The 13,073-nt window shown below is 47.5% G+C and overlaps 1 protein-coding gene across 1 annotated transcript; it reads left to right on the top strand.

Moving 5' to 3' along the window:
• The first annotated feature begins 67 nt into the window (after nt 1-67).
• On the top strand, nt 68-11,386 carry GUSB (glucuronidase beta). The gene is made up of 12 exons (XM_057407087.1): nt 68-313; nt 1,925-2,113; nt 2,556-2,737; nt 3,255-3,397; nt 3,903-4,090; nt 4,965-5,117; nt 5,628-5,806; nt 6,197-6,343; nt 7,437-7,521; nt 9,028-9,204; nt 9,807-9,942; nt 11,164-11,386. The coding sequence occupies exons 1-12, from the start codon at nt 68-70 to the stop codon at nt 11,319-11,321; spliced, it is 1,983 nt and encodes a 660-aa protein (XP_057263070.1). The 3' UTR covers nt 11,322-11,386.
• The last annotated feature ends 1,687 nt before the right edge of the window (nt 11,387-13,073 follow it).

Here is a 13,073-nt window from a genome sequence, read left to right as displayed (position 1 = left end):
GGCTCCTCAGCAGGCCCGCCTGCATCCGCTGGTACCGCCCCGCGGCCGGGCCCTGCCCATAGCGGAGATGGCGGCGGCTGCAGCAGCGTGCGGCGGTGGTGCTGGAGCCGGGCTAGCGGGGGGCTGCCGCCGCCTGCTGCTGCTGCTGGCGGTGTGGCGGGCGGCCGCGCTGCCCCGCGGCATGTTGTACCCCCGGGACACCCCGTCCCGCGAGCGGAAGGAGCTCGGCGGCCTCTGGAGCTTCCGCGCCGACCTCTCGCCGAGCAGGGACGCCGGCTTCGTGCAGCGCTGGTACCGGCAGCCGCTCCGGCAGGTACCGCGGGGTGCGGGCGGGGGCTGCCCCGGGGCAATCCGCAGGGCAGGGCCAGCTGCTCCGCCGGGAGCACCGGTTCCTCTTTCCCTCCCCAGCGGACCTGCGGAGCGGCTGCTCTGTGCGGGCGCCTTGCCGCTGTGCAGAGGGTTCTCTTCATAGACCTGCTAATAACCGACCGCCTCTGATTACCCCGCTTCGGCTCAGAGGCCAGAAAGCATTTGAATGAACTATAGGCACCCTTAGCGCTGCCTTGCACAACGTTTATCTATGATCAACAGCATCGGATAAACAAAAACGCCTGGAAAGGGCACTCGAGTGATTTTATTCCAAAGTACCCGAGTGCTGATAACAATTCCAGTGTAACTGAAATCAGGTATGGAATTAACACCATGACCTAAAAGGAATAAGTAGTCTATGTGTAAAATGTGCATGTCCATCATTTCTCTTTTAGCCCTTTGGCCAGCCTTTTTACCCAGTGGTGGAAAGAGGAGCTGAAAGGCACTGGGCTGCTGGAAGCACAGTGAAACGAGGCAGCCAGAGGAGAGGGATCCTTTACTGTGACCCTGCCCCAGAGGGAGGCTTAGCCATGTACGGTCAACCTGCCTGAGACAGCAGAGACTCTCCCTGAAGGAGATGCACATTATGGCCATTCCAGTCAAAGGATTTCCTGTATCATACAGGAAAATCCACTTCACCATCCAGGGATTCTCCTGCTAGGATTTTCTGATGGCTGATATGGGCGCTGAGTTTCTCTGCAGCGCTGGTACGGTTCAGTGCTGAGTCAGCCGCACACATGATGCTCACCCCTGGGCAACCAGACCTTCCTTGTTCTGTTCTCCATGGAAGGGCTTCCTGAGGAAAGGGGAAGCTGCTGCAGCAGCACTCTTCTGTGCAACATCATGAGCACAGCAGGTGCTAAAAATTAACAGCTCTATGTCACAATAGCATCTGGTTACCTCAATGTTAAATGTATTCCAACACTGCCTGCCTGTGATCCTTACATGAAGTATAATGAGTGAATTCACTCCATTGTAATCCCAAGGAATCTATTTTGCTTTCAGGGAATGAGAAAGGCTGGACTCATACCAGTCTCCACAAACCTTCCATGGGGAATCTGACTCACAATATCCTCTTGTCACCCTTCTACAACAACTCTTAGCCCAACAAGCAGCAACCTACACCAGTGACCTGGACCACACCACCAGCCTTGCTCACCAAACACCCAGAGCTGTGCAAGAGAAACTACTGCTTGTGCCAAGTCTCAAGCTGAAACAGTGACCTGGGTGTTTTTTTCCCCTCACTTCTCTGATTCTGCAATACCAGAGTCATTAATGAAAGCATTTCATTATATATCATCAGGGGAAGAGATATGAGCAGCTTCTTCCTTTAGGAACAAGCAGGTACCTGGGCCTGGTACTAAGTAGGACTTGTATAGGACCTGTGACAGAGCACACCAGTTTCTAAACAGGTCTTCCCAAGTATTTCCACTGGACAAAGGGATTGTAAGGCTGTCAGTGGAAGGGGACACCTGCAGCAGTACAGGTTGGACACCCAAGGGGTAAAATTTCTTTAACTGATCTGTTTCCTCCCTTTCTGTTCCATTCCTGCCAGACTGGCCCTGTGATTGACATGCCAGTGCCTGCCAGCTTCAACGATATCACTCAAGACCCCAGCTTGGAGAACTACATTGGCTGGGTTTGGTATGAGAAAGAGGTGCTGCTCCCTCTCCGCTGGCTTCAGGACGACCTCAACACCAGGGTGGTGCTCCGCTTCGGCAGTGCCCATTACTACTCCATTGTGGTACGTTGCATGGGAGATGGTCCCTGTGTTTCCAGAATTATGCTGCACTAAAACCTGTCTCATGGCTTGTTCAGCAGCTACACCTCTGCCTAGATTTTATATCTTAACTCTGGCCTGTTTTCCTCCAGCTGAGAACTTGGCCCTGTTTCCACGTCCCTCTTCTCTGATTCTCCAGTATCAGGAGTAGTAATTAAACTATTTCCTTGCTACAGGATCAGCCACTGTCATCTCAGTGACCCTTGCTTGTGCATGACCCAGGCCTAGCACCCACCAAACGAAGGGCTGCTAAACTGATCCCTTAAGGATTAAGAGCCCAGAACAAGGTTCAGTGTTACTGGGAATCCCAACTGCCTTTTGCTGGGCTCCTTCCCTTTGCGCTTCTACACTTGCCACAAAAACCCAATAACCTGCTTCTTGGGCTCATGGGTGTCTTCTCTTGCAGTGGGTCAATGGAGTGCAAGTGGTGGAGCATGAAGGGGGCCACCTCCCTTTTGAAGCAGATATAAGCAGCATCATCCAGGATAGCCCAGGGATCCCCTGCCGCATCACTGTTGCACTCAACAACACTCTCACACCCCATACTCTGCCTCCAGGGTCAATTCTGTACATGAATGACACAACAAGGTGAGTTACTTACTGTACTGCTGAGCTTATCCCAGGACTGAGAGAATGGGACTTGATTCAGCTGCTGGTTCACAAGACCTTCCAAGCACCTTAGGAAAGCATGGGATTGTATTTATGCCGAAATTCATCAGTTGAGCAGGGAGGCGTTTAAAGCTTTGCTGTTACGAGGAATCTGCAGTGAGTTTTTGCACCTGTTTTATACACAAGGAACTGAGATAAAGTGATTTGCCAAGTTGAATAAATGGCAGATTTGAGAAGCTTGAATTCAGCTGGAATATACAAGTACCAGCTATCCTGAAGGACCAAACTTGTTCAGTGCGTTAGATACTTGTTACCTGGGAGTCCCCTTCAGTGCAGCAGCAGCAATACTGAAAGATAGATGCATCCTGCTGTAAAGACTATTTTACCAGCTAGCATTTGTTATTACATGACAATTTACATTGCTAGCATCCATAGGCTGCCTTCAGTTCCTGTAATGAAACATAATGTAGCCATTTCTCCTGTCTTCCTCACTCAGGTATCCCAAGAACTATTTTGTACAGAACACCAGGTTTGATTTCTTTAATTACGCTGGAATCCATCGCCCAGTTGTGCTTTACACCACTCCTTCTGTCTACATAGATGATATTACTGTGACAACTACTTCATCAGACAGTGTTGGTAGGTCCAAAACAATTACAGCAGCTACCTGAGGCTCCAAATGGACATAACAGGGGCAGCAGAAGAAAATACCCTGCAAAAGTCCAATTCAGTTTGTTTCATAGTGGCTTTCTCTTGAAGCTGAGGTCATCCATTGCACAGCTCAGCAGCTGCAAGGATATGGTAAAGAGTTCAGAAACAGTAAGAAAAGAATTACTTGCAAGAGACAACTGTTAAAGTGAAAGGATGGTCGGGTGTTTCTTGAAGTGGAATTTCTCTGTAGGGGCAGGCTTCCTGCTGTTAAAGCAGGATTATCACTGACAGAATTGTGTGATACACAAATCTTGCTGGATTGGGGACCTCAAGACAGACAGTCTTGAGACTTTACAGCCAATTCATGTCACTCTGTTGTTGCTCTGCACCTCCCTCTTTTAATGCTGCTCTGTGTGAAACCCCTCCAACATTTGCTGCATGTATTTTTCCTTTTATGGCAGTTTCTGATTGTCTTTTGTTTCCTTTGAACCAGCAATGGTGCAGTATCAGGTGTCTGTTGTTGGCAGCACCCTCTATTCCTTATCCCTGAGTTTATATGACCAAGAGGGGAAAGTGGTTGCTACAGGCGATGGGCCAGCTGGAGAGCTAAAAGTCCTGAACCCAAACCTTTGGTGGCCTTACCTGATGCACGAGACCCCTGGATACCGCTACTCCTTAGAGGTAACGTGATGTGTCCTCCTTTCCACGTGCATTCACTCTGACTGCCTCATAGGGTTAAAAACTGCCACGTGGCCCATCTTCTGCACCCATCTTCTCACACGGGTGCTGTTCATGTAGCCAGAGTGGCATTGTTGATTATGCAGTAATCAAATCAAGCTCTGCCAGCTTCTGGATGAAGTGAAAGGTCTGTTGGTGAGAAGGGCATGTGTGCACTCTGAGATACTTGCCCTTCACATTTAGGGCCCAGTCCATTCATTGCAACAGGGATGCTTGAGACAGTACAGAGGAGGAGATACTGGGAAAGCTGAGTGTGTGAGGAGCAGGCTGCTGACCTCTTCCCCATGCTTTGCCATGCAATGAGCTTTCTTTCCGCTCTGCAAGACAAGAGTTCAGTTTCAACAGCACAAGGATCAGTAGTGACATTGAGGTACAGGAGCTGGGGCAGATGAGTTTCCAGGGGCTCAGGTCTGTATCTCTTGTGAGCAGATGACACTTCAGTCACTGCCTGGCGTCAAGGTGTGAGGACAGAGGAGCTGCAGTGCTGCCCTAGTGCTGCTGCTGCCTTGCCTTGGGGGACAAAACAGGCTGGATGGGTAAGGGGAAAAGGAACTGAATCTCTTGGAGTGAACAAGCCCCAGGAGGATCATCCAGGGTTCATCCTTCAGCTTCCCCAGGTTGGATTTCTATTGTCTGTTTAGTCAGACCTTGCTCCATCGCTGAGGACCACAAGAGGTGGCTGAAGCAGCAGCGAGGAGCAGGATGGGAGAAAGGAAAGGACGGGAGGTCGAGGTAGCGCTGATAGTGAAGGGCAGGGAGGACGGGGCATCCCTGCGGAGCCCATCACGTCACTTGTGTCGTCTCCTCTGAACTCCAGGTGAAAATGCAGGCGCAGGTGAACGGGGCGATGCTGGAGGACGTGTACCCGCTCCCGGTCGGCATCCGCACGGTGCACGTCACCGGCACGCGGTTCCTCATCAACGGCCGGCCCTTCTACTTCCACGGCGTGAACAAGCACGAAGACGCCGATGTAAGTGTGGGCCGTGGGCACCTCGCGTCGTGCTGCTGAGCCGGCGGCCGCCCTCGCCTCCCCTGGCTGCTCAAAGGGGCCGCGTCCTCACAGCCTGCGCGCAGGCCGTGGGTGAGGCGACGCCATGGCTGTGACACCGCTCTGCGCTGGCAGGGAAGCGAAACCAGGTCCCGGCCACGGCTTCCAGTCACGAGCAGCGGTTCCCCATGGCTGGAGCGCCGGGATAACGGCGGGAGCAAGGGGGTGCGAGGCGCGGCCCGGCCACGGGATGGCGCCACAGCCGCGCCGGAGGCTCCGCTCCCGCCCTCGCGGCTCCCCTCAGGAGCGCTCTTCCCGCCCTGCCGGGCCCGCCTCAGGGATGAGACCCGCGGCGGGGAGGGAAGGAGCCGGCGGGGCGGGCAGCTGCAAACGGCACCCGGCGCTGGAGGCGCTCTGGGAGCGAGCAGCGGGGCCTGGCGGACACGGCAGCAGCAGTGCGATGGGCCGCGATGTCTTCTCTCCCTCCCGCAGATCCGTGGCAAAGGGCTGGACTGGCCGCTGGTTGTGAAGGACTTCAACCTGCTGCACTGGCTGGGGGCAAACTCCTTCCGCACCAGCCACTACCCCTACGCCGAGGAGATCATGGACCTGTGCGATGCCTACGGCATCGTGGTCATCGACGAGTGCCCGGCCGTGGGCATTAAACTGCCGTAAGAGTGTGCTCCGGAGACCCTTCCCCTTGGTTGGTTGTGTGTGTGCCTTCAAAAGCACCCCCCTCCCGTCCCACAGCGCCCGTTGGCCTGATAATGGAAGTACTTTGCTCTGTGTAGCAATCAGCCCCTTGTGCCACGTGTGCCCGGTGGGGTTGGGCAAGCGGAGGGCGTTCTGCCACACGGCCAGCACGTCACCTGCATGAATGAGCCCAAACCACGGCCCTGAACCGTGCAACGGGCTTTGGGGAGATAGGGCAGAAGCCATACCCAACATCAAGGCTCGGTTGTGCTTGTACATCCCAGGAGCTCGAGTTTCCACAGGGAAGGGCGGAAGGGATGGATTTTGCAGCCTCACCTCACCAGGTCTTGCTTCCTTTTGTCTTTCAGTGAGAGCTTTGGGAACAAGTCCTTGCAGCATCATCTGGTTGTGATGGAGGAGCTGATCCGCAGGGATAAGAACAGGCCATCCGTTGTGATGTGGTCAGTAGCCAACGAGCCAGCGTCAGAGCTGGCCCCAGCAGCGTATTACTTTAAGTAAGTGCATCTGCTTGTACAGAGAGGTGAGGCTTGGCTCTTGGCACATGGTGCATCTTCTTCCTTTGGGGTGGCACAGAGAAGTAGTAAAGAGAGGACAAGCATTTCTTGGCAACCCCGAAGCAGTACCCACAAGTTGACAGTGTAACTGCTGCATGTGCTGAACTGATGTTCAGCACGACATAACAGTCAGCCTGCTGCTGTGGAAAACGTAAGGCTCTGCAGAATTAAGAAGGGTCCATTTGGTTTAAGCTAAAGCAAACCTGCTGGGAACAGCATATTCCTTGTTACCAGTGGAAGACATGTGCTGAATTCTTAGAGGATTACAGAAGAGCTGTAAAATAATTGGCCTTTAATTCTAAAGGTTCTTCAGTTAGTGCTGGTTATTTGTTCTGCTGGGGATCATGATACCCCCTTCAAAGCCACTGCATTGAGTCCCTACAGCTTTTCCCTCCTCCTCCCCCCTTTGCAGAGATTTAAGCTTTGGCTAGCCAAGAGTCACCTCTCTAATGGGACAGCAGACTGTCCCTAGTAGTGTTAAGTGCTTTAAGAAGTAACCATGAAGTTTCATTCTTCGCAATGACACACCACCCTCCTGCAATAGCAAGGCAGCAGCAGAGCTTGACCCTCCCATTCATTGTCATCTCCCCATTCCTCTATTTCCCTCACTCAGGGTTTCCTCAAAGGCTGCCAACCTTTAACTGCTGTGTCTGCTGTGGCCTTGTGCTTTAGCAGGAGCAGAGCTGTTGAGGATCTTCCCATTACCCTTCTTACGGTTTTGTCTTCAAACTCACTGTCCCATCTCCAACTCCAGAGCTACCCGTGCCTGGTACACTTCCACTCTGGTCTTTTTTCAGGTGGGATGGCAGCCAGCTTTGTGACATGAGGTTTATGCTCCTATAGAATGGGCTACATTACAGGCACTTGATAGATGATCACTAAGTATCCTCTGGTATTGAATTAACAATACTCTGTCTGCTAAGTCAGACCCAGCTCCAAACGTCTGTGAGAGTGGAAGGACAGAGAGCTTGGGGAAATGGGGCTGTGCTTCTCCATGCTGTTGCTGAACTCTTCCTTTACTGTTTGCAAACAGGACAGTGATAGCTCACACTAAAGCTCTCGATCCCTCCAGACCAGTAACCTATGTGACAGAAGCTCATTACGCTCTTGATCATGGTGTAAGTTCCCTTTATTTTCTAGCCTTTTTTTTAATTGATGTATTAAATTTCCTCCTCTTGTCATTTCTATTACTCTCCTTTCCCCCCCTTCCTCCCCAAGTTTACTGGAGATACTTAATAGGGAGAGGCAGACGAGAACTTACATTTTTTGTTTCTAGTATAAAGCACCTTATCCTGTAGGTGTAGTCCAGCTGGGGAAAAAGAAATCTGTAAGAAAGAACAGATCTTTGTCTTGAGTGAAGTGTGCATGATCAGACCCCTGGATTCCATTAACATTGTCATGCTTTGCTATTCCATTTATTGCATTCACTTGCAATTAAACCAAAGCTTAAACCTCTTTAAAATGCTTAACAGGCCTTGTGGAAGCCTAAAGGAAGGCAGCTTTGCCTTAATTCCTGCTTTAAACTGCTCTAGATCTTCTTTGGCAGATATCTATTAACATTGAATAATCTATAAGCTCTTCCAGCTTCATTATAAAAGTCTTAGAGCTGTATAAATATCCAAAAGGCACTTTTCTTGGATGTCTGTGCCTTAAGCTGGCCACAACATGAACCAAGGATCTTTAACACTCATCAGTTTGTTTCTGGGGTCATTCCCATGTCATTTTTAAGATGGCTTTATACTACTTGTCACTACTGTACAATGAACGCTTCTAGCAGGCAAGTCTGTAGGGATGTGATTCCACCACATCCCTGCTACAGGTTACACACTGTATTTCTTTCAGGCTGTCCTGACATGGCCTCCTGTAGAGCCAAGAGCTCTCTTCCTCCCCACCCCAGGATAAAACCTGGTGGCCTTAGTATTGAAGGAGCCCAGCAGGGATCTGCTCTTGGATATTGCTGCTGCATCAGGCACACACGTGCCAATTCCTGACATCCCATCCCCAGGACCGTGTTCTGAATAGCTTAAGGACACAGGAAAACAAAAGCAAAGAATAGATCTCATACACTGATGTGATATTAGAACTTTTTTGCTTTTATTACAAAACATGTTAAGAGAACATTGAACAAGTTACATACAACATCACTTTATCTTTAGTGGGCTTCGTGCCCTTTTTATCGTACTGTCCATGTGGTAGAAATGGCATATAACTTGCAGAATGCTTAGTCCTAGTATTGCACCATTGATGCACAGATTTAGTTGCTAGTCAAAATATTTGACCACTAACTTGATAATCACATTCCAATACTCAAGAAGTACATCTAAATGTACCAGCAAGCCAGAGACATCTTGGAAACTCAAAAACTTCTAACAAACCTGAGGATGAAATGGGTTGATCTTGTCTAACTTTTTGCTGTGCTGTAAGAAAAATGCCAAATTAGTATGCTATTATTAAATTTAATAACTGCTTTTTTCCAGGGAAAGGTTTTATGTCGAGAAGGCCTGAGTGATGGGGGGAAGACTTTATTCCACTAAATGAACCAAAAGGAGGATTTAGCTTTACAAGTGAAGGTTGTCTACTTTGAGCTCTGTGATAAAACACTCTCACCCTTTTCTTTTTTATAGGCTCCTTATGTGGATGTCATTTGTGTAAATAGCTACTTCTCCTGGTATCATGACCCAGGCCATCTGGAGGTTATTCCACTACAACTCACAGCACAGTTTGAGAACTGGTATAAAACCTACCAAAAACCCATTATCCAGAGTGAATATGGAGCAGACTCAGTCCCTGGACTTCACAGTGTAAGTGTTATAGATGCTCAAGATGGAAAAAAGCACTGCTCTTCTTACAGGGGCAGCAAAGTTTAATTAGAAGAGGTGGGTACCACTGAGCCTGACTTAGCTTTGAGAGTTCACAAGCGTTTGAAAGACTCCAGGATTGTAATCCTGCTCCACTGAAATCAATGAGCTGTGCTACTAGCAAAGATTAGATTCTACCTAGAGAAAAGTTTTTAGCTTTGACTAAAAGCACTGAGCACCAAAATCTGCACTTCAGCATTCACAGAAAATGCTTACTTGGAAAACAGGACACTGGAGAGTGGACATTCACTTCATGAGGCTGTCCCACTGTGAAGGGGTGGCACTCCTACACCTATCACAAAGCACCAAGTAAAACCACAACTTCCCCCCCAGGCATCCCTGACATTATGTTTGTACTGTGCTTCCCCTAGTGATTTCAGTAGTTGCTAATTGTCACAGTTAATGCAGCTGCAATGGAAAGGCCAAGCAGTTGTTAAGGTTGTCTTGAGGAAGCAGGTCCCAAACAAACAGGGAGTAAACATACAGAGCTTTTGCTGAGATTAACTGTCACTTCATTCAAGGCCACCTCTTTTCCCTGGCTGTAGGATCCACCTCTGATGTTCAGTGAGGAGTACCAGAAAGCAATGCTAAGGGAGTACCATTCAGTTTTTGACAAGAAGAGGAAAGAGTATGTGATTGGGGAGCTCATCTGGAACTTTGCAGACTTCATGACCAATCAAGGTAAGCTTGTATTTATATTCTAACCAACTCTCCAGCCTCCATGCAAGCTTAAAATGGTTTATGACACACAAAGAATATTGTGCTGTAGGGTAGGACAAAAGGGCCCTCTGCTTATCAAGCTGGTTTCTGTGACAAAGCCAAGAGGGAAGGTCCTGCCTGTACTTAATGCATCCTCCCTCCACATCTCAAGCTCTTAGGTGTTCCCTCTGCAGAGATGCTCCCCAAAACAAGAGACAACATGCTAGGGCAGAATGCCAAGGAAGCTTGTGAGCAGACCCAGATTACTGCTATTTCTTGGCTATCCTCAATTCAGAACTTCAGTCAGCTGTTAGGGATATGCCTCACTTGCTTCATATTTCATCTACAACTGCCCTTGGTAACAGAGCACCTTAAATAATGTATTATTAACTTGGTAGAGGTTTAGCACTAGAGGACCAGATGCCATTCTGGTAGACAACTGTCTATCATGATTCTCCATCCCACTATTAATGTGCATTCACAAAGTATGGGGCATTACAGTGCAGACACAGAGAAATTAAACAATTACAGCTCAGAAGGAGACCTAGTAAGAAGGAACTAGTTATGCATATGCCACCTGCACTGAGTTAGGGTGGTGAACAGTCAGTGTTAATTTCAGGCAGAGAAACGCCATTCATAACAACCTGTAGAGCACCAATGTAGATATTAGAAAGCTCAATCAGCACAGAGCAGCAATTAGAAAAGTGCTGTTTCAAACAGGGTGGAGAAAACACAGACAAGTTCACATACACATAGGCAGTTCCAGGCTTTCTGCATGTTGCAGTTGTATTTTCTAGTTTCCCATGAAAAAAAGAGGCAAAAAGGACACAAACACTACTAAAGACAGCACAGTCAAACAGCACTCAACATTTTCACTGTCAAATTCAAGGTGGAACCAATGGCAGAAGGAGTATCTGCTGTAAATACAACACTGATCAAGTTAATGGGTACACCTGAATTAACTGTCATCGACTTACCAGTTGTAACTACAATAAACTGCAGCTGCATTGCTCAGTTACACCATTACTCTTGCCAAGATAACACAAGTTACATCTGCCAGGTTCCCTGTTGTACCTGACTGTGTGGAAGAAAGTGCATACATCTCTTCCATTTAACCTGATTTAGTACATACACTGTAACAGTTCACAGTAGGGGATAAGAGTATTTTATGTACACTTGCTTAATTTTATAACTTCTCTACAGGGACCACACGTGTTTTGGGGAACAAAAAAGGAATATTTACCCGCCAAAGACAGCCCAAATCAGCTGCATTTGTTCTTAGAGAAAGATACTGGAAGATTGCAAATGAATCAAGCTGTCTTCCTCCTGTAATAAAATCACATACTCTCTTTCTAGAATGACATCAAAAGGTATAGTGGCTGAGTACTATGCTGAACTTGTTCATTAAACTTCTGTTTAAGTAATATTTATGCCTGACTCAAGTCTTGCAAGTCTAAAGCAATTTCTAGTCCACCTGAAGTAGTTACTGTGCTACAAAGCAGATCAGAAACACTAGTTTCCTATGCTTTAACCATGTCTGTAGGCTTCTTCTTTCCAGGTAGTAAAATGATTATTCGGAGTTTCAAGGAGCTGAAGTTAGAGATCCTGACTGAGGTATCTGGTTATGGCAAAAAAAAAGCATTACATGTATTAAATGATACAAGTCAATGCTGAGGACTTAAATCCAAGTTACTATAAATGAACATCACATCCCTCCAACGGAAATGAGGGTCTCCAGTTATACTCCCCTAACAGTTACACTACTCAGATCACAGCAGGCTGTCTGCAGGATTACCAAAGAGCACTATATATATATATACATACATATATATTATATATATATATTATATATATATATTTTATATATATATATTAGTTTCCCTTGTGGAACAGAACATACGCAGCTGGCTGAGAAATTCTGAGAGTTCACAGCATTCAGGCATTGTAGAAAGTACTACTGTGAGGATACCCAACATACTCCAAAACAGTACAGAATTCACACTACAGCAGCAAGGTGGAATATGTTAGATAGGTACTACATCAACTGAACTTTGCCTAAAGCTATTTCTTTTACTCACAGTACCAGAACAGCCATTAGTAGATGTGTTTTATCTTCCAGCTTGGAAGGAGGTCCTTCATGTTAAATTGTCACTACGTGTTACAGTAATAGTCTAGAGGGTAAGTTTGTTCTAAACCTTTTTGATAGTAGCCTGAAGCCTTGTGGGGTAGGGTGATGTGTAAATTAATGTGCACATGCTACATTAGACAGTGACGCAGTGTAGAACCATCTCTTTCACACTGCCCAACAGGCTTAGAGGACCCTAAAGACCAGGCTTCAGACTGCAATAGATGATGCCAACACTCAGAAAAGCTCAGAACATTCTGCAAACTTCTTATTGCAACATGCCAGGGCTGTCCCAAGAGCAGTGTCACCCACAGCAGAATGCCAGACTGGAGGCTGCCTGCTGCGCTTTGGAAGCTGGTACAATTATGTAGTTGTTTTATTCTGAAGCACAGATACTTTGTGAAACTGTTGCTATGACTGTTCCTGCAACTGGCTCTTCTCCCATATTCTCTTTCCTTTAGATGCAGTACGTTAGATACCAGCTCCACTGTCCACACTGCTACAGGCAGAATAAGGATGTACATGTTTACTGCAGACTTCAGAACAATTTTGCTTTTAAGGGAAAAGCAGCAGCATAATATCAGCACTCTCTACTGTGTTAGGTCTACACATTTTCTATATAACTAAAACTCCAGAATATAGAAGTCCATCCACAGTGTAAAGAAACTTGCTCAAAAGGTACCATGGGAAAAGAGCAAATACCATACTTCAGCCAACAATGAAAGTCATTGTGACTTTTCGCTCTCTAGACATAATTTCCTTTAAATCATTTTCTTCCCCATTTCAACAGACGTGACACACCAACAACTGCCACATCAGAACACAGATAAAGGTCTGACACTGTTAACTCATTACAAACTAGGGCCCAGATCGCTGTGGTTACACACAGGGCTTGCGGTTGCAGAAGGAACTCTATTATACTTTCAGTCCAACACAACGGATGCAAAGTTTAATACCCACACGTACAGTAAGCACACATTTCAGTCTT

This window comes from Pezoporus wallicus, unplaced genomic scaffold (assembly GCF_028554395.1).
Source record: "Pezoporus wallicus isolate ANWC-B61680 ecotype Strahan unplaced genomic scaffold, APGP_CSIRO_Pwel_v1 contig_10389, whole genome shotgun sequence".
Taxonomy (NCBI): Eukaryota; Metazoa; Chordata; class Aves; order Psittaciformes; family Psittacidae; genus Pezoporus; species Pezoporus wallicus.
The sequence above is the reverse complement of the archived record's forward strand: the minus strand, read 5'-3'. Positions and strand labels throughout refer to the sequence as shown.

Coding starts and splice junctions, on each gene's coding strand:
- GUSB (XM_057407087.1), top strand. CDS start 68: ATGGCGGCGGCTGCAGCAGCGTGCGGCGGTGGTGCTGGAGCCGGGCTA. Junction 314..1,924: donor ACCGGCAGCCGCTCCGGCAG/GTACCGCGGGGT, acceptor CATTCCTGCCAG/ACTGGCCCTGTGATTGACAT. Junction 9,943..11,163: donor AGACTTCATGACCAATCAAG/GTAAGCTTGTAT, acceptor ACTTCTCTACAG/GGACCACACGTGTTTTGGGG.